General features: G+C 51.2%; 2 protein-coding genes across 3 annotated transcripts; both read left to right on the top strand.

The window, feature by feature from the left end:
• The first annotated feature begins 124 nt into the window (after positions 1–124).
• FBLN7 (fibulin 7) lies at positions 125–5,496 on the top strand. Of its 2 annotated transcripts, XM_069008430.1 has the most exons (8): positions 125–202; positions 1,415–1,574; positions 1,674–1,844; positions 2,228–2,353; positions 2,436–2,573; positions 2,990–3,127; positions 4,149–4,287; positions 4,381–5,496. In XM_069008430.1, exons 2-8 carry the CDS (start codon positions 1,457–1,459, stop codon positions 4,751–4,753), a joined length of 1,203 nt encoding a protein of 400 aa, XP_068864531.1. In that variant the 5' UTR covers positions 125–202; positions 1,415–1,456; the 3' UTR covers positions 4,754–5,496. The 2 variants fall into 2 exon arrangements, with proteins under 2 accessions (XP_068864531.1, XP_068864530.1); XM_069008429.1 differs by lacking the exon at positions 125–202 and having other exon boundaries at positions 1,247–1,574.
• Positions 5,497–7,899: 2,403 nt separating this feature from the next.
• On the top strand, positions 7,900–21,621 carry ZC3H6 (zinc finger CCCH-type containing 6). Its single transcript, XM_069008780.1, has 12 exons — positions 7,900–8,631; positions 12,378–12,558; positions 12,843–12,968; positions 13,516–13,771; positions 13,988–14,109; positions 14,201–14,317; positions 15,284–15,397; positions 15,923–16,030; positions 16,516–16,769; positions 17,229–17,731; positions 18,126–18,365; positions 19,201–21,621. Exons 1-12 carry the CDS (start codon positions 8,540–8,542, stop codon positions 20,700–20,702), a joined length of 3,615 nt encoding a protein of 1,204 aa, XP_068864881.1. The 5' UTR covers positions 7,900–8,539; the 3' UTR covers positions 20,703–21,621.
• The last annotated feature ends 597 nt before the right edge of the window (positions 21,622–22,218 follow it).

Below are 22,218 nucleotides of genomic sequence, written 5' to 3'. Positions count from 1 at the left end.
GGGGAAGCGCCGCGTCCCCTGCACGGGGCAGCGCGGGGGCGGCGCGGGCGGGGCGGGGAGAGCGCGGGGCAGCCGGTCCCGGAGAGCGGCGGGGCCGCACCGCACCATGGCGGGGCCGCGGGGGGCGCGGGGCCGCCTCCCGCCGCCGCTGCTGCTGCTGCTGCCGCTGCTGCTGCCGCTCCCGGCCGCGCCGGCCGCCCAGGTGAGCGGGACCGGGACCCCGGGAGGGCTTGGGGGGGGGGGGGGCACGGGGCTCCTCGCCGCTTCCCGCTCGCTCCCCGCTGCCCGTGCGCCTCGACAGCCCCGCAGCGCTGCCCGCGCTCCTGCCCCGGCAAACAGGTGGGCAAAGCCCCAACCCGCGCTTAAACCGCGCTTGAGCCGCGCTTAAAGCGCGCGCGGCTTCTCTCGGGCTCTTTCTGCCCTTCTTACCCCGCACCTGAAGCTGCCCCCGAGCACTCCGGAAGCAAAGAATCCCCGCTTGGGGCTTTTGGGGTGGATTTTCCAGCTTTGCCGTGGCTCAGCATCCCGCCCGAGCTCGCGCTGGCTCCCGGAGTTAAACCCAGCCCTAACAAAGAGCTGTTTATTAAAGCCAGCGACGCGCCAGCATCTATTTGCTTTTGCCTGCCTTCCTCTGGGCTCGGGGTATCCCAGAGCTGCCAGCACAGCCCGGCTCATCCCCCCCCCGGCAGCCCGGGACCCCCGAAACTGCTCCCGGGAAGCAGAGGACACCGAGCGCGTCGCTCGGGCTGCTGTGTTTGTCCTCCCTCAACCCTCAGCAGCTCTTTGGAAACGGGAATCATTCCTCCGTGCGGTTATGGAAAGGGGGAAGAAACGCCTTGGACCAGGTGGGGCAGAGCCCACCAGCTCCGCTCACTTTCCCGGAATTCCATCGCCCCCAGCCCGGTCCCTGTGTGCTCCCTCCTCACTGCGCTCCCCGGATTTCGGAGCTCTGGAGCTGGCTTTGCTCTTTTTCCTCGGCTTCAAGTCAATTCCACAGGAATCCCATAATAACGGTGCCCGTCTCCGGCATGAGTCAGTCCCGTGGGAGCGATCGGTTTGCAGGCAGGAGTCCCACCAGCGTTCCTGGCCCCGGCAGAGCTCACAAGACAGCTGTTTTCCTCTTCTTTTGTCATGTGGAAGCGGGACAGGGCTGGAGCTCCAGCAGGATGAAACATGAGTTATAGCATCTCTCCCACAAAGCCATCCCAGCCCTGCCTGCAGCGCAGGCCTAGGTGGAAAAAACTCCTGGATCAGGGGAAATGTGGGGGGGGAACACAAAGTCAGGGTGCTCAGGGGGCAGCGGATGCTGCGGATCTCCCGCGCCACGGGCAGCAGGTTGGCTCCTGGGCGGAGTGGCAGCACAGGGAGGTCCCCGTCGCTGTCCCCATCGCCGCCCCCATCCCTGTTCCCGCAGAGCTGCCTCAGCAGGCAGCAGCTCCTGGCTGCCATCCGGCAGATGCAGCAGCTGCTGAAGGGGCAGGAGACGCGCTTCTCCGAGGGGCTGCGCGCCGTGAGGAGCCGCCTCAGCACCATCCACGCCTCCCTGGCCAAGGCCGCGCCAGAGCCGCCCGCCGGTGAGTCCTTGGGACAATATTCCAGGGAAGTAACAGGTCAAGGGTGGCTTGGAAGCATCGGGCCCGCTCCAAACTCATCCCCCTTCCACGGTCTCACAGCCTCCTGTCCTGCCCTCCAAACCCCTGCGGATGGGAGGAAGTTCGGCAGCAAATATTTGGTGGATCACGAGGTTCACTTCGCCTGCGATCCAGGCTTCCAGCTCCTGGGCTCCAGCACACGGATGTGCCAGGCCAACGGCAGCTGGACAGGCCAGGAGCCCCGCTGTGCAGGTACTGCTCATTCCCTGCCCTGGAATGTCCTTTGGAAAAGTGGATTTATTGAAACACGGGGGGATATTGGGGTGCTCCAGGCGGGGAGGGATCGCAGCTGTCCCCCAAAGTTCCAGGGATGCTGCAGCTCCCACGGCTTTGGGATGACCCCGAGTGCCAGCCAGCCAACATCCCAGGGATGCTGCAGCTCCCGTGCGTTGGGATTTCTCAGTCTTAAGGAAAACTGGGAGTTGCAGCTGCAGCAGCTCAGCAGGAGAGATGAGGGGAAACGCTGTCCTGGCTGTGACGTGCCGTAGGGTACCAAAGCATCGCGGCGCGCGTAGCATTCCCGAGGCTTGCTTCCTGAAAGGAGGTAACATGGAACGTGGCTGCTTTTTCCGCAGAGATCAGCCACTGCTCGAGCAGCCCCTGCCAGAACGGCGGGACGTGCCTGGAGGGGCTCAGCCACTTCAAATGCCTCTGTCCCCCGCAGTGGACCGGGACCACCTGCCAGTACCAGGCTCAGACCGGTGTGTGACCCTTACTGGGGGATAAATGGGAATACTTCATCCCCAGCTCATCCCAGCTCCCCATCCCGCCGTTTCCCCACAGCTCCTCCCACGTGGAGCGTGACGGACGACCCGGCGTTCAGCCGGCAGCCCCGCTGTGCCCAGATCGCCCAGACCCAGCAGTGCAGCTGCGATCCCGGCTTCCACATGAGCGGCACGGCTTCCAACGGGATCTGCCAGGGTGAGCCGGGATAGGGAGGGATGCGGGGCTGGCTCGGTGCCTGTTCCCCACACGGAGTCACCGAGTCACATGGGAAGGGACCACAGGGGCTCAGCCCCACCATCCCAGAGCACGCGGCACGGGATTGTGTCCAGCTGGCTCTGGAATACCTCCAGTGAGGGAGACTCAGCCCTCAGGGCCATCGGCCGCTCCTCCGAACTCCCTCAGGGGGCTCCAAACCCTTCACCCCATGGATGGATGAGCTCAAACTGGGCCCAGTGTCGCCCTCTGCGGGACACCGCTGGTGACAGCCCTGCCTGGGATCTGCCATCAGCCCGTTCCCAACCCTCCTCACGGCCCGCTCCTCCAGCCCGCGCTCGCTCCTGGGTTTTCCTTGGAGGCTGGAGTGAGATGCTGGTGAATCCCTCTCTCCGCAGACCTCAACGAGTGCGAGGTGTACCAGCAGGAAGGGGGACCCCGGCTCTGCGCCCACGCCTGCGTCAACATTCCCGGCTCCTTCCGCTGCTCCTGCCCCGCCGGATACGTCCTGCTGGGCGATGGCAAGAGCTGCGAAGGTGAGGGGGCTGGAATCCACTGGTTCCCAAGTGCTTTGTCATTTCCCCTCCTTTTTTCTCCATTTCCAAGGGAGAGTTTGCTGTGGAGGGGAGGGGGATGATGGAGCGATGCTTTGCGGGATGGCAGTGGATGGAGGATGTTTGGATTGGCGGGAGCTCCGGCTGGATGCGGAGCTGGATGGGGAAATGAATCCCAGGATTGTGCTGGGGAAGGGAAAACTCCAGAGTGCTTCAAAAACATCACTAAAAATTAGAAGAAAATGCTGGAAGCATGGCTGCTCCTCTCCCTTCCCTCTCTTCTCCTCCTTCTCCTCTCCCTTTCCATCTCCCTCTTCCCTCTCCTTTCCCTCTCTGGATGATGAAGCGACACTTTGGGTCTGCACCTCCCTGAAGATGACCCTGCTGTGGCTATGGGGATGTTCCTGGAGCAGGGAATTCCCAGGAAGAACCAGAAGTAATGTTAAACCCCCAGAATTCCAGGATCAGCTCCATGAGGGTGGCAACATCTCCCCCAGTCCCAAAGGAATTGGGGTGCAGGTGGAAGGCAGCGGGTGGGGATGGTGGGAGGCCACAACTGCTGGAAGCCTCCTGAAAAACGGGATTTTTTGTGCCCCAAGTGTTGATGGCTGCAGTTCAGGGTGAGAAAAATCCCACTTTCCCCTTTGCTCCCTGATTTTCCTGTGTTCCATGGCATCTCGCTAATGCTCCCAGCAAATCCTCTACATTCCAGCTTCTGCCAGGTGTCCCACGGGGGTTCAGTAAATAAAAAGGGATGGTGTTTCCAAACAACCGAGCAGAAAGTTTGCAAAAGCAGCTGCCTTCCTGCTGGGAAAGGGCTGCTGTTAACCCATGCTGGCCAGGGGCAGAGCTTGGGGAGAGGAGATGGAATTCTGGGATGCTCCCATATTTTTTGGATTGCGTTTGACCCGTTTCAAGGTGGTTTTGCCTATTTTCTGAAGGCAAGCTGAGCTCAGTTGGAGATTTCCAGGCCCTGACTGCACTTCCCTCCCCTGTTTTCCAGATATTGATGAGTGTTCCTTATCCCAGGATAACTGCACGAGCGGGAGCACCTGCATCAACACTGGTGGGGGATTCCAGTGTGTCACGCCCCAGTGTCCCCCAGCCGCCGGCAACGTCTCCTATGTCAAAACCTCCCCCTTGTAAGTGCGGGGCACAAAATCCATGGATCCAACGCCGGCTGGGGGCACAGATGCCGCATTCCCAAAAATCTCCTGTTGCTTTTCCTTTCGCAGCCAGTGCGAGCGCAACCCGTGCCCCATGGAGAGCCGCTCATGCCACCAGGCTCCCAAAACCATTTCCTTCCACTACCTCCCGCTTCCCTCCAAGCTCCAGACTCCGGCGCCGCTGTTCCGCATGGCCACGGCAGCAGCTCCCGGCCGGCCGGGACCCGACAGCCTCCGCTTCGGCATCGCGGGCGGGAACAACCGTGGGCACTTCGTGGTGCAGCGCTCGGACCGGCACACTGGGGAGCTGATCCTGGTGCAGAGCCTGCAGGGGCCCCGCACCATCCACGTGGACGTGGATATGGCCGAGTACCTGGACCGCGTGTTCCAGGCCAAGCACCTGTCCAAAATCACCATCTTCGTCTCGCCCTACGCGTTCTAGGGGTGCCTCCTGCTCCCTGCTCAGCATCCCGCGGCTCCTGGGGAAATCCCAGGCCAGAGCTGCTCCGCAGCCAGCCCGCCTCCCCTCTGTCCCCAGGTTCTTCTTCCCGTGTGGATTTACACCTGCCGAGGTAGATTTACACCCCCCAGTGAGGTGGAACGGCAGCGGGAAGCCCCATGCTCACCCCTAGCTCCAGAGGGATGATGTCCTACCACAGTGGATGGAAACCACAGCCCCGATTTCCCTTGAATTCCCATTTTTCCCTTTTGGAAGCAGTGAAGCCGAGCATGCAGGAGGAGGGAGGCTCATGGCCTTCCCTGCGCTCCTCCCTTGCTTGCCCAGAGTCCTGCTCCCTAAAAACACACTTCCGCTTCCCTTTGGATGCTGAGAATCCCCCGGCAGCCCGTGGGGATTGAAGTCTGGTGCTTTAATTCCTTGGGATTGATCAGGGCTGGAAAACTCCATGAACATCCCCCTGGGTGCCCTCCTTGGCAAGCGGGGCAAAGGAGGAATCCCAGGGCTATCCCTGCTCCTTAAACCTCCCAAATGGGGATCCCCCATGGATCCTCCTCGCAACGGAGCTTCAGCTGCATGTGGAGGTGGGAATATTCCCTGCTCCATCAGTCAGAGCCTCCATCCCGGTGTAGGAATGCTGGGAAGAGCTGGGATTCAGCTTTTCCCAGGGGGATTCACCCTCCTGCTTGTGCATGTTCTGCTGGATTTAGTACAATTAAAGGTTGACATAAAGGATGTCACCGGAGTGAAGCACCTATGTGGGGATGTGGGGAATGCTCATCTGGAGCAGTGCAAGGGGAATTGGGATCTGGCAGGGCAAGAACCTGTTATCCATGGTTCTATTTTCTGCTTTATGTTGTTTGGGAGGGGGCTCATTCCCACTGGAGCATCCTCATCCCTGAGCATTCTCAGCCTGGAGCATCCTTTCCCCCAGGAATCCTCATCCTTGAGCATCCTTTCCCCTGGGAATCCTCACCCCCCTGGCATCCTGCTGAGCTGCACCCACTAAAGCCATTCCCACTCCTTGCCCAAGGGAAAGAGACTTCCCAAGATGGATCTGTCTCCTCTGGGGGATCAAGCCCCTGGATTTTTGGGGGGTATGGGAGCTTGGGAAGGGGTTGGATCTCTCTGGCAGAACAAGAAGGGACATTCAGGGCTGCTGTCGGCGGATGGAGGATGTTTGGATTGGCGGCAGCTCCGGCTGGACACGAAGCCGGGCAGGGAAATGTATCCCAGGGCTGTGCTGGGGGAGGGAAGGGAAAACTCCAGAGTGCTTCAAAAATACCCCTAAAAATTAGAAGAAAATGTTTTTCTGGAAGCATGGCTGCTCCTCTCCTTCTTCTCTCCCTCTCCTCCCTCTCCCTTCTCCCGTTCCTTGGCACTTCCCAGCCTGGCTCCTCCAACAGGCCATGACCCTGTTTTGGGATGATAACAAAATCTGGGAGCCGAAAAGCAGGAATCTGGGAGAGTACAAGCTCCTGACAGGGCAGAATAGTTTCCATCTGCTGCTTTCTCCGGATAACACAGCTGGAGACGGGCGCCTGGACCGCGCTCCGGAGGCTTTTCCTTGCGGCACGATCCCAAACTGACAACACTTTCCTAATTCCCGAGGCCAGGGTGAGCTGGTTTCTCCCTTCCAGCCCTGGAAAAGTTTAAGTTCGGCTCTTTGCCTTTCTCAACCTCTGGCTGCCATTCCACTTGACTAAAGGAGACTTTTTCCCTTCCCAGAGCGGCCACTCCGGCATCTTTCAGACCTCCCGAGGCTGGAATTTGCAGACAGAGGCTCCTCTGGTCTTGAAACACAATTTTTATTTGGGATAATAATCCCAAATGGGTACTTAAAAAATAGATGGAATGCTTCTGCTTCCGTTTGGTGGGCACAGCTGGCCCCAGATGTGCTGTACCAAAATCCCCATTTCTCACCCCTGAATATTTAACCAAAAATTTAGGATTCGTCCTTTTATTCCAGACTTCGAATCCCTTTTTTTCCTTGCCTATGGCCTGGGGAGATGATGCTGAATCCTGTGGGCATCAACTCCAGGGCTCCATCTGTGCTGATGGGGTTAATTAGTCCTAATTAGCCCCAGTGATGCTCCGAAGCTGCCACCACCCTGTCCCTGGAGCTTATTCAGTCCCGGAGCTGTAGGAATGCTGTTTTACCAGCCTTTTCCTTGGATTTACCTCAATTCCCTGAGGGTCTGGACCTTTGGTCCTGCTTGCCCTGCTCAGGTGTGTGAGGCCCAAGGGAGATGGTTCTTCCTTTAAGGATCTGAGGCTCCTCCCACTGGGCATCCCATGGGAATGCATGCGAGTGTTCGGCCTTGTTTTTATAAATTTTATTCTTTCCTTGGATTGCTAGCACTGGAAAAAGCTGAGCCCCGTGTCCTGAAAAGCCCTGTGAGGCAGGGAGGCAGCCTGGAAAAGGAGAAAATGTAACTTTTCCCGGGAACGTTTAATTAAACGTCATTGAAGCGACTCCCGACAGACGCGTCCTCCCTTCGCCCACCACATTTTTATTACATGACTGTCTTTGAACCACTTTATCCCGGTTTTCGTCACGCCCTGACCCCGACAGCGACTCCAGGAACCGCTTTTGTCCCGCCCCGGGGACACAAACTCTCGCTTTAATTACGAGCGTCACTAATTAATGGCGCAAGGGCCGGTTCCCCTCACACACACACACCCGCCGCCAGGGGGCGCTGCCCACAGTGCGTGAGGGGTGGGGGGGCGGCCATGACGCAGTGGCGGGAGGGGGGGCCCGTTCCTGCTCCCGGTGCCCGTCCCGGTTCCCGCCAGGCGGAAGCCGCCGCCCTTTTCCCCCTTTCCCTCCCTTTCCCTCCCTTTTCCCCTCCTTTTCCCCTCCTTTTCCCCCACCATTCCCGGGGGTACGCTGCCGTCACGTGACGGGCGCGGGGCACGTGACGCCGCGCGCCGCGAGGCCCCGCCCCCTCCGCGCGCGCACGGCGGCGGCGGCGGCCGAGAGGAGCGGAGGAGGGCGGGGCCCGCGCGTGACGTCACGGCGAGGTTGGCGGGCGTGGCGAGGAGCCAATGAGCGGGCGAGACGCCGCGGCCGCGGCCAATGGCGGCGAGCGGCGGGCGGGCCCAGGGCCGCGGCGGAGGAGGAGGAGGAGGAGGAGGAGCGCGGCGGGCGGCGGCGGCGGCGTGAGGGGACGCGGCGCCATCGCGGCCCCGGCGGGCGCGGAAGACACTGTGGCGGCGGCGGCGGCGTGTGCGGGCCGCGGGCGCTGAGCGAGCGTGTGCGGGCAAAGCGCCGGGGGCCGCTGCCGCCGCTGCTGCCGCCGCTCTCCTCCTCCTCCTCCTCCTCCCTCAGCCGCCGCCGCCGCCATTTTGTGCGAGTGCCTCGCGCGGGCGCCATGTTTGTAAGGAAGAATTAGGGCCGCCATCTCCGGCCAGCAGCACCTCCCTCCCCCCGTGTGTGTGTCCTCCCGCTCTCCTGTGCCCCGGGGCTGCCGCTCGAGCCGCCGCCGCCGCCACCGCCTCCCCGCATCGCCCGCGCGGGGCGGCCGGGCCCGGGCGCTGAGTGCCCGTTAGTGTCTCACTAAGTAACCGTGAGTGCAAACCTTCATCATCTCTCCTCACTGAGGGGCCCGGCCCTCCTCCTCCTCCTCACCGAGCCGCCCCCAGCGCGGCCGTGCGCGCCGCCGCCGCCGCCGCCTCCTCCCGCCGCTCCGCACCGCGGGCAGCGGCGGGGCCCTGCCTTCCTCCACCTCCCTCCTCCTCCTCCTCCTCACCACACCACAGCCAGGCACAATGGCCTTTGAAAGCCTGTTCTCCAAACCCCCAAACCCAGTTCTTGACCCAAACATGCCCGACTCTGACAGGCAACATGCAGGGGACGAAAGGTCGAGTAACATTCTTCTCTCTCTCCGCTTCTCATAATGGTGGTACTTAGTGGGGTGATGCTGGTAATGATGATGATGATGCTGATGATGATGATGCTCTGTTAATGTGCCTGAGGGGGTTAACGATGTTTTTGGGGGGCAGGTCACCTTCAGGCTGGAGAGGGGTGGTGGTGGTGGGGAATGCAAGGAGGGGAGGGGGGGTGTCACTGCATTAAAAGTGCATTTTTTTAGCAAGGTTTTAATTTTTCCTTTTGGAATGCATGCGTTTTTACATCTTCATTGATTTATTCTGGCTGGGAAGGGGGGCTGTTTGCCATTCTTTCCATAAATTGCACTTTCCAGGGGGTGTCTGTTGAATGTCACCATTGTTCTCTGTCTCAGGCAGGAAAGGGTGCTCTGAGTTGGGCGGGTTTTTTATTTTTGGCTGTTTTTGTTGATACCACAATCTCTCACTAGAGCCATATTTAACGTCATTTTCTTGCCAGATTCCACCTTACACATTTAACTGGATCTTTTTTATGCAGATTAAGGGCTGACTGACGTTATCTTTGCCACCTCTCAATCCCCATGCGCAGAAACCCAGAGTCCTGTTCCTGGTGAAAGGACCTCTGTTCCTCCCTCCCTCCTTCCCTCCCTCCTTTTCTCTCCTGCAGCTGCTGGAAATTCAAATCCTTTCTCCAGGCAGCCCTGGCCTTCCTAACTAGTTCCAAAAATACTGTGCCAGGGTGGCAGTTACCAGTGCTTGAGCCCACATCTACCTTGAGCATTCCTGACACAGCTGCAGGAGTTAAAAACGCCGGGGTTTTGGGATCCCCAGAGCTTGGCCTCCCCCCACACAGCTCCACAACCCTTTGTGGTACTTCAGAGGACCGGAAAACACTGGGGAAAAAAACAAATGAACAGACAAAAAAAAAAAAAAAAAAAAAGGCTTGTGGGTAAATGCAAAACTGTTGCCTCACTGGAGAAAGAGTCCCAAGGTCTGTGGTACAAATTGGGAAGTGGTCCCAAAATGCTCCTGGGATTTAGTGCAAGGGTCAGGGCAGAGCCCAGAGCTGCTGGTTCTTGTTTTCCCCTTTCTGCTTATCCTTGGGAAATGCTCCTGGGATTTAGTGCAAGGGCCAGGGCAGAGCCCAGAGCTGCTGGGGCTTGTTTTCTACTTCCTGCTTGTCCTTGAGAAGTGATCTCTAAAATGGGCCTGGGGTTTAGTGCAAGTTCAAGGCAGGGCCCAGAGCTCCTGGTTCTTGTTTTCCCCTTCCTTCATGTCCTTGGGAAAGGGTGGAAGTTGTGTCATGCTCTGTTTTCCAAGCCGAGTGCACACCAGGAATCTGCTGGGATCTCTGGAGCTGGGGCAGAGCTGTGCCGTGGAGTTCCTGGAATCAGGCTGTGGCTTTTCGATGTTCCAGGGATTGAAAATATCTGGAGTTTTCAAATCCTTGAGGACAAGCCTGAGTGACTCCGGGCTGTGCTGGGAGCAGAGTTTTTCCAGCTTGGAGTTCTCATCCTCTCACCAGCTGTTCCCACCAGTACAACCAGTTGTGACACTGGTAATTGTGACATAGAACCAATAAGTGCCACCTAACAACCTAATTAGTTTTAATTTACAAGTGTTGCTTTATAATGTTTTAATTTATGAGGTGAAGAGCAACAATAAACATAACCTGGGAGATCATAATTTATATTTTTTATAAAAGTTTAGCTTCGTAAAATAAATTATTTCACTTCAAAAAAGGCCCAACTCCCAAGTTTTTGTGTTACATCAGGTTGTGCAAATGTAGGACCAGTAAAACCAGTTCACTGCAGGGAATACCCATACTGGGAACCTCACGATTCCCAATCAATGTGTGCAGCAGGAATTCTGCTAATAGTTTGGTTTGAGCTGATCTGTTGAATTATAAAGAAACTCCTTAGTAGAAAATAATTTAAAAATCCCTGTCTGGCCACACTTAGAATATTCTAAGTTGGAAGGTTGTTTTAATCCTGGTTTATCCAAAGTCTTTGATTTTATTGGTGTTTGTGAGCAGAAGAAAACAGTAAAAAGCCCTCTCTGTTCACACTTTGAATATTCCAAGTTGGAAGGTTGTTTTAATCCAGTTTTCTCAAGCCTGGAATGTTTTTAATTCTTTAATTAGTTAATTCCTGTTGTTGACATTATTTTGGTGGTGAAGGGTCTGAGCCTTCCAACACAGGGGTCCTGAAAAGATTTTTTCCTGCAAGGATTTAGTGAAGATTTCTTGGTTCTGTGTGGGTAAATCCATGGCAGGGTAAGGAAAAAGTTGGAGGCAAATTTATTTACACACAAATCAGTGCCAGATTTCCCAGAAAATAGCTTGAAATTAATTTACTTTCACTTTTTACTGCTCCAAGCCACCCCTCTGCTTTTATTTGATTTTCCCAGTGAAATTCCTCTATTATTTGGAGTTATTTTCCTTATTAATTCCTAATTTCTATAGCAGCACCTTAGTGTCAAAATTTGGGGGAATTTTAGCCCTGAGGGAATTTTAACCTAAAGTAAAATTATTTTTAAGTGAAATGATGGGGAATGAAAATTTAAAGGCTTCAATAATGTTTGAAGGGAAAGATTCCCAGAATATTTCCGAAAATGCATCCTGGGTTTGGATCTCGGACTTAAGGAGCTTCCGTAGTAAATCTTCTTTGGGCATAAGGAATTCTATTTTTAAGGATGACCTGAAACAAGGTCAAGGAGGGGAGCTAAAATCCAGGTTTGAAGGTTAGAAATGAAATTACAATACCAGGATTTGGGGCTTTTGATTTTCCCTTCCCAAATATCTGTGGAACTGCCCAGTGATTTCATCAGGTTGCTTTTCCCTGGAAGACCATTTGGCTTCTGTGCCTTTCCGATCCATTTGGGAGACGCTCTAGGAATGCACTCAGACAGTGGGAATGTTTTCTGGGATTGTTTTCACATATCTATCGGGCTCCAAGTATCTGGAGGTTGTGGAAGAGGGAGGGAGCTCGGGAAAGGGGGAGCTTCTGCTCTCCCTTCCCAGTGCACAGCTCCAGTTTGGAATTTAAATAGGAATAAAAGCAGCTAAACCAGAAGAGAATTCCTGCCTTGGAACTCCTTGAAAAATAACTTATTTTCCAAGAAATGGTGCATTTTTGACCATTATATTTTTGATCCATATTTATCCAGTTGTTGGGTTTTTTCTTCTTTTTCCTTTTCCCCCCCTTTTTTACATTCTTGAAGCTCAGTGCTTGGAAAACTCTGGGATGCTGTGGAAAGAATTTAGGGATTAGAGGACTTCTGTGATCTTCCCTCTGCCATGCAATCCAAGGGGTTGTATTACTGAGATTGGTTTACCTGGAAAGTTATTCCAGTCCTGGATGCATCCCAAAAGTGGGAATCCATGAGTGTAATTCCCAGAGGAACTGGGACGTGGGAACAGCTTTGTTCCCAAGGAGCATTTTCAGTAGGTATTTTATGGAAGAGGATATTTTAATTGATCCTTGAGGGAATGAGTTTAACTGATGGTGTCAAAACATAATTGGCTTTTTGGGATAGCTGCAGGTGTTTCAGGAATATTAGCAGTCCAGATTTTTTGCATTAATGTAATTCCAAGAAATTCCAGGTCCTAGAGCAGTCGTGTCTTCTCCTTGGCATATCCAACTATCCCAAAAATCACAGCTTGGGGTTGCTTTGGACTTCTTAACTGCTTTTTTCCCAGTGACAGGTGAGCTGGATAATAACATGGAATTTTATTGATTTCCTGGTTTTCCTCTTCCAGGGAAGATGGAGAGCTGGAAGATGGGGAAATAGATGATGCAGCCTATGAGGATGTGAAGGAACATGGCTCAAAAGGGGAGGATAAACAGAAAAATGAGAAAGGCCACCGGAAATCCCGGAAAAAACGCAAAAAAGAGAAGGAAAAGAAAAAATCCAAAAGGAGAAGACGGGACAAGCATAAGGTTAGGAAAACCCCCAACATTTTGGAAGTGCTGGTTTGATTCATGGGTGTCCAGGGCAAGAATCCAGGGGACTGGAGAAGGAACTAAAACGGTTTTATTACCATTAAGACTTAAACCTGTCTTAAATGTTCAAAGTTAAGCCCAGCTCATGGAAGCTGAACCAGGGGGATTGAGAGTTTTTAGGATAGGAGGCACAATGTAAATGTATCACTTTTGTGTTCATTGTATTTATGGAAAGAAGATGATTCCCTCAAAATTCCCAGCTTTTTTGTTCTGTTTTCCAGCATAACTCCCCTTCCAGCGATGACAGTTCCGACTACAGCCACGACTCCGACATGGAGCGCACGGAAAGGCCCCACAAGAAAAGCAGCAGCTCTTCCTACAGGGATTATGATTCCTCTTTCAGTCAGGTGGGAATTTTTGAAGCTCATTCCTGAGGTCTTTATTGAGGTGACATTGCAAAAATACAAATATAAGCAGTGTGGTTTTGGAAGTTTGGCTTGATCCCAGTGCCTGTTCTCCCAGATTTCTGGACGCACATCCAGTTCTTATTTCCCTGAGGAGATTCCCAGATGTAAAGCAGGATCTGTGGTAGAAGATAAGCCTGATACCAATTTTTCTTCCATCAGGCAACAGGAATTAAGGAATCTTTATTATTAAGGAATCTTCTTATTGCCTGCACTGGATTTAGGCTGGACTTGGAGGAAAGAACTCTTGAAAAGCCACTTTTCAATATCTAAAGTTGGTTCTGCTTTTTGGGAGCTCAGTTTTCCTGGATTTTCTCAGCCTGTGAACTAAAACTATTAACTTTTCCTGAATAACTGATTTTTCCCTGTATTATTGATGCTTTTTTGGGCAAATCTGGTAATAGTAAAACAGCCCCAAAAATGGATCAGTTTGGAGGGGTGGGGTTTGGAAATCCGGAATTGCTTCCTAATGCAGTGCCTTTCCTTACAGCATGGACATGTGTCAGGGAATTACATGAGTTCCCAGAAAATGCAGCATAAAAAAAATGTCAAAAGTAAGGAATATGACGACTACAGTCATTACAGTGATGAAAACTTTGGGAATTACAATGAGGAGGAAAAGGATGAGGATTTTGCTGACCAGCTCAAACAGTACAGACAAGCTAAAGAGACTTCCAGTGGGGATTTGGGACCTCCATTCCCAAAGGAACCAGTGAAGAAGCAGGGGATGAAAGGGATCCAGAAAGGTAAGGGAAGTTTTGGTGGCATTTTGGGATGAAGACTTGGAGGAGGGAAGCAGCCAGGGATGGTTTTCCTGGAATACTCAGGCTGGTTAGAAATAACACTCCCAACAGCAAAAGGGAGGGATTTAATTCATTCCATTTGTCTCTCTTTGATGCCATGAGAGAATCATATTCCCTTAATTTCTGTGATCCTTTAAAGAGGTCATCCCTGTTTTCCAGGCATTTCCCAACGAGGGAACAACTACAACATTGGAAGAGGGCGTGGAATGCAAAAGAAACTGAAGCGCAAAGATCGCGGGAGGGGCAGAGGTGGCAATAAAGGATCCGATGGCTTCCATGAGGTACCTGCAATTCCAGTCCTTATTCCCAATATCTGGATCAGCAGTGCTCCAAGCAGGAGCTGATAAAATGTGGATTTTTTTTTTTCCCCAGGATGGCAAACCAGTGAAGAAATGGGTTAATATGAGCCAGGAGTTCATCAACCAGCACACAGTGGAGCACAAGGGCAAACAGATCTGTAAATATTTCCTCGAAGGGAGGTGCATTAAGGTAAATTTAATTCTTTTTTTAATTACTTTTTAGCTGATTTAAAGCAAACTTGGGTATTGAAACTCAATATTTTGATTTCTGATGTGCTGTGGATTTCTAGATGGAATTATTTATGAAAAACATCCCCTTCTGTTACACATTCTGAATTAAATTATATTAAAAATCTATATTTTTTTATTAATATATTCAATAAAAACATCCTGAACTTACCCTGAGAATGATAATGTATCAAAGACACCAAATCCCATAAGTCTGGAATCTCTAAATAGGCAACAATTCCTGAATATATTAAATTATTTCCTGCTAGTTTGGGAGCTTTGAAGGAATTGCTTTGTGGTGCTAAACTTTAAACAGTGGGATTGTTAGAAAACAATTAGACCACCGAATGCTTCTCACTTTCATTTGGTTCCTTGGGATTTAGAGGTGGAATTTTCTGTTTCTTTCCCAAATGGTGGAAATAAAAGTGAAAATGATTGGAAATGTTGTGTTTCTTGCTGCCTTTAAATTCCTTTGGCTCAGACGAGTATTTGCTGCCACCTTCAGTTTTAGAAGGGACTGAAAGAGCACTTGCTGTCTTTTCCAGGAAAATCAATCCTACCCAATACCCAATACCCAAAACCCGTATCCAGTAAAATAATCCTAAAGAATAACAGAATATATGAAAATAATTCAGTAAAATGTTATTTCAATGCCTTTTTCATGCAAATCCCCAGGTGGAGGCAGAGAACAGGGATTGTTTTCTGTCACCACTCCACATATTCCTTTGAATTCCAACCCAGGAATTTTCTCTATGTCCAGACCTCCTCTATTCACAGTTTTTATTGCTTATAATGGAATGTAACATTGGTAAAGATGAAAAATTTAAATTCAGCTGAGGAGGATGTTCTTCTACTACAGAATGAAATTACTCAGCATTTCAGATGGATAATGGTTTTTCCTTGGTTTTTTTTTTCAATTTATTTATAGGGAGAACAGTGTAAATTTGATCATGATGCAGAGATTGAAAAGAAAAAGGAAATCTGCAAGTTTTACATCCAGGGTTACTGCACCAAAGGAGAGAACTGCATTTATTTGCACAATATCCTTGAAAAATACTTCTAAATTCCACTGAAATTTTAATTTCTATTATTTTATTTCTATTTCTTTTGGTAGAAATTATTTTTAAAGGTGACTGTTTTCTATGAGACTCTACCACTGACTGTGTAGATTAATTACAAGATTATTCTTTTTCTCAAACACTTCAGAGGAAAAAATAAATATAAAATTACTGATTTGTAACATTTTCAAAAATAAAATCCCTGGAATTTTAGATGCATTTGACCACACTTTTAAACCTCTGATCTGTTCCTCTTTGTCATTATTTTGGTGTTTTCCTCTGGAACTGAGACCTTCCCCTTTTTAATCACAATCGGAAAAATGAAATCCAAATTCCTCAGAAATACAATTTTTAGGAGAATTTTAAACGGAGGTAAGAGGTAAGTTGGTTATTAGTTCCCAAAATTCCTACCATAAAGATGAATTCCTGGTGAAGCACTGAGGGATAGATCCCAGCTGGATTTTATAACCTTCCCAAACTGTTAGGAATCCTTAATTCCTTCCTCACATGAATTCCCCTGCAAGTTCTACCACACAGGAGCAAAGTGTTATCAAGGAGATAAATGCAAATTCTCTCACGCTCCCCTGACTGCGGAAACCAAGGAGCTGCTGGATAAGGTGAGTGATCCGGATACCGGGAATACCGGGATTGCTGCACTCAGAGTGGGGAAGGGATGCAGGAGCATTTTCCGTGTGCTCTGGGAAATCCTGAACTTTGGTTTATGTGAGGTATTTGTGTTGCTCTCCAGCCACTGCCCACCATGCTTTAACAGAAAAGGGGTGTGGATCCCACACTAAAAACATGAGGAATCTTGGAATAACTCCTTCCACTCCTGTTTGAAGGAAGCGGACTGGTGGGAAATTGTTCCTTCCTGAAATAGAGAAGGATTTTTCTGGCTGGGATTTGGTGTCCTGGAAAACAACCCCCAAAAATGGGTTTAGAGTCCTCTGAGCTGGATGTCAATATCCAGCAGTATTGTAGCAGGTATCGGGAAAGTTGTTTATTTAAATAGGGAAATGGTATTTCAGTAAAAGGCACAAGATGAAATCGATCTGGAATACTGGAAAATTGATGGAATGTCTGCCACATGGCTTTGTTCCAGGTTTTGAATAACGAGGAGGAACCCCAAAATGAAGATGAGAAGGAGCTGGAGGAACTCCGGAAGCGGGGCATTGTTCCTCTTCCCAAACCCCCCCCGGGGGTCGGACTCCTGCCAACCCCACCGGAGCAATATCCCTTCTCCGAGTCCGACATGGAAAATTACCAAGATCCTTCAGGAGATTATAAGAAAATCCCATCTCTTTTTGAAATCGTCGTGAAGCCCACTGTGGATTTGGCACACAAAATTGGGAAGAAGTAAGTGTTGGAATTCTGGGGAGAACTCTCCTGGATGTTTATCATTTAATCTTTAATCATTGTCCCTGTCAGGATTCTGGGATAAGTTAAGGATCTGCCAGATCCTTGATACCAGAATTATTTCATGTTTTCCATAGAAAGCAACTTAGGCCTGACCTTCCAGAAGTTGGCTCTTGGTTTGGCATCTCCATCTGCAGATGGAACAGTTCATTCCCTGCTCCAGTCTTTTTGTAGTTGGCTTTTTCTTGGGCAAAACTGATGGAGATGTGCAAATACTGGAAAAAATGTGTTTCTGGCCAAGTTAAGGAATGTGGAATGGATGTAGTTGGAAAATAATGCTTCTTTGGGAATATTATCCAATGTCAGGTCAAAGAAGAGTGGGAGGGGGAGGAGAGGGCCAACTGTTGGTGTTTGTATGTAGGTCCCAAATTTGATTCCTTGATTTTCTTCTGCCTCCAGGCCACCGACCTTCTATAACAGCGCGTCGCCCCCGCGGCCGCCGTTCCAGGGCAACGACCCCCATTCCCAGCACATGTACAATCCAGGCTCAAGTCCAGGGCCAGGTCCCGGCATGTCCCAAGGACACAACGGGCCCCCGATGCACCCCGGTTCTCCTGGGCACCATCCCTGTGGAGGCCCTCCGGGGCCGGGAATGCCGCAGAGCCCCCCCATGCAGGGCGTTCCCCCGGGATACATGGGCCCGCAGAACCAGACTGGAATGCCCATGCAGGGGCAGCAGGGTGGGCCACCCCTCACCCCACCCGGGATGGGAGGATCCTACAATTCCCCCGGAGTGCAGGGACACATGGTGAACATGCCAAGGGACAATCACTGTCCCCCGGGGCCGCAGTACCAGCAGATGCCCGGGGAGTACGAGCCCATGCAGAACCCGGCTGACTTCTACGACAACTATTATTCCCACCAAGCTGTACACAACTTCCAGCCAGCCAATAATTCCGGAGGTAAGGATGCCTGCTGGATGAATTTTGGATAGAAACTTCCTGGAATATCTTCAGCGTTCCGGCTTTTTCAGCTGATGCTGCTCAGTTTTGTTGTATAAGTCATGTTTTGCTCGAGGTTGAGATGGGATATTGGGAAGAAATCCTTCCCTGTGAGGGGGAGGAGGTCCTGGCAGAGTTTTCCCAGAGAAGCTGTGGCTGCCCCATCCCTGGAAGTGTCCAAGGCCAAGGTTGAATGTGGCTTGGAACAACCTGGGATAGTGGAAGGTGTCCCTGCCCATGGCAGGAACTTGGATGGGCTTCAAGCTCCTTTCCAAGCCAACCCATTCCATGATTCCATGTTTATAGCTGTCAGCGTTTCTCTAGGATAACTGCTAACTGGAGTTTTGTCCTGTAGATGGAGCATGGCACGGAGAGTTTACGGATCACCAGGCTCACCTCATGGCTCCGGAGTCGCATCCGGGCGGGAGCGAGTCGGACTGCATGGGTGGCCACATGGGCCACAACCAGGGCATCAACGTGCCCGATTTCCTGCCGGCCATGCAGAAGGCCCTGTACGTGAGGCTCAGCCAGAAGCACCAACGCGATGGAGACTCTGCCAGCAGCCAGGGCCAGAGGGCCATGAGCAAAGATGAAGGTGAGCAGGATTTGGTTGGAATTTTCATCGTGCGTTATGGCCATGGTCAGCAAATCCGCTGACGTTGACTCGCGTCGTGTCACCATTCACTGTTACTGGGAGTGTCCAAGCAGCAGCTCAGTACTGCCACCTCTTCTTGCCAGCTTGTTCTAGGATCTCAGTGTAGGCTCAGTCCATCCTAGCTCCAGTGAATAATTTTTGGATCTAGTTGCACTTTTAAAAGGTTCTGTGGTTGATAGTGACTTCGGAAAATCCCTTGTTGGACCAGAGGGGTTGTTTCTCACAGCCAGGACTGGAAGTGCATCCTAGATCCTGTTGTTTAATTGCACCTCTAGAGCAGTATTTTTCCCTCTCTCGTGTCCTTTAAAATAAAACTCTTGATTTCTTCCCTTCCTGAATCTTGACCTCTCCGGCAAACCTGGGGATTTGGATTAAATAAGGCAGCAAATTCGTAGTTTACCTGGATTAAAGACCACTGCAAGGGGCCATTTTACTTTTCCTTCTCCCATCAAGACTCAGATTTTAGATACTTTTTTTTTACTAATACTGATAAGGATTGTTTGAAAGCAGGTTATTTTCCCAAATTAATATTGATGAGTACGGAGAGACTCCCAAGCTCTGCTGCATTCCATCTCCACTACCTCCAGTTTTTTTTTTGTTCTGGCAGTTCTTTGATTAAATGGATTTTTGTCATTTGAGGTTATGATTTTTATGATTTAATAGCAGATCTTTTCAGTTTGACTTTACTGGGAAGTTCCCTGTTACGGAGTGTTGGATTCTCTAAGGATTATTTGCTGGAATAATCTAAATTTTGTGGCATTTCTTTCATTTTTAGATGACAATGTCAACTGGTATTCCAGTAGTGAGGAGGAAGAGGGGAGCAGTGTTAAATCAATCCTCAAAACCTTAAAGAAACAAAGCGAAAACTTTAGGAATCGGCAACAACATTCCACGGAGCAGCACATGCTTGGCATGCCTACGGATCCGAGGCTGGCCAAAGACAAAGGCGTGGGGCCTCAGGCTGCTGACCCGAGACTCCGGGCCTCTCCCAGGCCCAATCCCAGGAAGCCTTCGGAGTCGGCGTCCCTGGATCCCCGGCTGGCCCGTGATCCCCGGATGCACAAGGTCAGCGAGGGCGGCCATCCCGGCTCCTCCCTGGCCGGGGCCAAGCTGGATTTGCACCACGCCCACGCCGGAGTGAAGGTCAAGCAGAAAGGGCTGGATGACGACGAGGAGGACTCGGAGAGGGAGCTGAGGGAACGAGCGTTCCTCATTCCCTTGGAACCTCTGCCGGGCGTCACGTTACGGGATCCGCGCTCCCAGCTGCGGCAGTTCAGCCACATTAAGATGGATGTGACCCTGATGAAACCCAATTTTGCCAAGCACATCGTGTGGGCCCCTGAGGACTTGCTCCCAATCCCTCTGCCCAAACCCGACCCCGTCTCTTCCATCAATTTACCTCTCCCTCCGCTCATTGCCGACCAGAGACTGAATAAACTGCGGAATTTGAAGAACGATCCGCATCCCAACGCGATGCCAGCCGATCCCCGGCTCGCTGCCAAGGCCAAAAACAGCCTTGCGGGCCGGGGTGGCTACTTGGATCCATCCACAGATTCCCATGCCAGTAGCTCCAGCAAACTGGGGGATCCTCGCTTGCAAAAGAACGTCGATCCCAGACTCCACAGACTGTCGAGTGCAGACACTCACCATGGAGTCGGGAAGGATTCCCACCCTGCCAAGTTTGACCCCCGCCTCGCCAGAGCTGCTGCCAGCTCATCCCAGCCCTCGGAAGCCGCGACTCCGAAATCCGACCCCGATGCTCTGCCTCCGTACGCGCCCAAATTATCGTCCAGCGGCGTTAGGCTGGGAACTCCCGGCTCCATCCTGAGCGGGATCAGTTTGTACGATCCCAGGGATCACAGCTCGTCCTCGGACACGGCTCCGGCCAGTTCGGGAGAGAACGGAGAGAACCAGAAAAAAAGTATTTTGAAAAATTCCAGTAAAAACGAGCCGAGTCTCACGGAAGATGCATCCCAGCAGAAGGCTGCCTCCAACACGGAAAAGCCCACGGAAGGATCAGCGGAAGCTGCTTCAGACAAAGCAAACAGCACCAGTAAATCTCAGGCCAAGCACTCCAGCGCTGCTCCTGCCGTCCATAATCTCCCGATCCAGGCTCTGTCGGGGTTAATCCGGCCGCAGTACAGCGACCCCAGGCAGGTGAGGCAGCCCGGACAGGTATCGCAGGCCCCGGAGAGCGATCCCAACGGGGAGTCAGATGATAAATCCTTAAAAGATGTTTTCAAGACTTTCGATCCAACCGCTTCCCCGTTTTGTTAGCAGATGGCTTTGGAGTCTTTTTACCGTTGTGGATATTGCAGTTCTCTGCTGTTTTGTACCTGGGTTACCTCTTTTGGCTTTATTTATTTTTAAATTATAATTCCCACCACTTTTCAGCTGCTAATCTCCGAACCACACGCAGTTCTCCAGTACGCTCGAGTGTTTGCAAAGCTGTGGTATTTTCTAGAGAATCCTTTTTCTTTCCAATTTCAGGGAGACTAATAATTGACCTGTAGAAAGGAAACCAATCCCCCCGGATCGTGTTAGAGCTGAGAAAAGCACTTTCATTGTAAATAAGTCATGGAAAATCCCCAGAGCTGTATATGTGTGAGCTGCCTCTTTCCCAACCACCACTTAGATCCGATTGCCACATTTGTATAGATCCAAGCAATATTATGTACATGAATTCCCGGGAGAGATGCCATTCCAGGACTGCCAAACCCCCGAACTGATGGAAAACCCCACGGAAATGAATTCAAAGGAAAGCGTCGCTCCTCCTTTTCCAATGAGGTGATGTAAGACACGGACAGTTTTTATTCCTGCAGTCAATATTAGTGTAAAAGAGACTATATCACATATTGAGGATGGAAAATGTCATATCTTTTAAAAGTATTTTATTCTATGCTGTACATAGAAGAAATTGTGAAGTACATAACTAGCAAAAGCAACTGTTCAAAGTGGAGAAAACTACGTTGTCTAATACGAGAAAAAAAAAAGGTTTTTATTTAATTTTTTTCCACACCTACACGATCGGGATTTAGTGCTCCGAGTTCCATTGTGGTGTTCATGTATTTCAACGTATTTTTGTATTCAGCTGCTTAATTTGTATTGCTTTTTTTGTATGGCTGTAACTGCAGTACTTGTATTCATGGTGTCTCGACGACATTTTTAACAAAACAATTAAAAAGGGTACAGTTAATTCCTGGTGACGACTCCGTGTGCGTACGGTGGCAGCTGGGATGAGGGGGACTAAAGCCGGGCTTCTTTGGGATGGTGTGTGGGATTTGAATGTAATCCCCTACCTAGACCTGAGGTTTCTTGGAGAGAGTCGCCATTTTCCATCGCGGAACATCCTGCATGTCTTGAATTCCCAAGGTTTTGTGTGGGAGAGCACAGGTGTCCTCCAAACCTCTTGTCCTGCCTTTGGGGCTGCTTTTTCTCCAGAGGAAACATGGAGAGCTGCCTTTCCCGTGAAAACATACCGGCTGCTCAATCAACCGTCTGCTTCCCACCCCTTTGGAATGTTTCTCTGCTTCAAGTCTCTTCCTTGGTGGGCCTTTTCTTCTTGGTTTCTGTCTCTTGGCCAAGTGATGGTCATGGACCTTTCCCTCTTGTTTGTGGGCCAGGTGATGCTTCCACTGGGGCAGCAGTGTTTATCCCACATTCTGAGGTTTTGCCTTGCGTGGATGAGCCGAGTGAGGGAAGCTGGTGATTCCTGCACGGCAGAGGAGGCATCTCCGAAGGCAATCACGGTTTCAATTTGCCTTCCTGATTTCCCAGAGCATGAATTCTTTTA

The sequence above is a fragment of the Aphelocoma coerulescens genome, chromosome 3 (genome assembly GCF_041296385.1).
Source record: "Aphelocoma coerulescens isolate FSJ_1873_10779 chromosome 3, UR_Acoe_1.0, whole genome shotgun sequence".
Lineage (NCBI taxonomy): Eukaryota > Metazoa > Chordata > Aves > Passeriformes > Corvidae > Aphelocoma > Aphelocoma coerulescens.
The sequence above is the reverse complement of the archived record's forward strand: the minus strand, read 5'-3'. Positions and strand labels throughout refer to the sequence as shown.

What these genes read in the sequence shown, in the direction of transcription:
- ZC3H6 (XM_069008780.1), top strand. Translation starts at nt 8,540, where the DNA reads ATGGCCTTTGAAAGCCTGTTCTCCAAACCCCCAAACCCAGTTCTTGAC. An exon ending in ACTGCATTTATTTGCACAAT is followed by an intron (nt 15,398 to 15,922) that starts ATCCTTGAAAAA and finishes CCTTCCTCACAT; the next exon opens with GAATTCCCCTGCAAGTTCTA. An exon ending in GCACACAAAATTGGGAAGAA is followed by an intron (nt 16,770 to 17,228) that starts GTAAGTGTTGGA and finishes TTCTGCCTCCAG; the next exon opens with GCCACCGACCTTCTATAACA.
- FBLN7 (XM_069008429.1), top strand. Translation starts at nt 1,304, where the DNA reads ATGCTGCGGATCTCCCGCGCCACGGGCAGCAGGTTGGCTCCTGGGCGG. An exon ending in CCAGGAGCCCCGCTGTGCAG is followed by an intron (nt 1,845 to 2,227) that starts GTACTGCTCATT and finishes CTTTTTCCGCAG; the next exon opens with AGATCAGCCACTGCTCGAGC. An exon ending in CCAGTACCAGGCTCAGACCG is followed by an intron (nt 2,354 to 2,435) that starts GTGTGTGACCCT and finishes GTTTCCCCACAG; the next exon opens with CTCCTCCCACGTGGAGCGTG.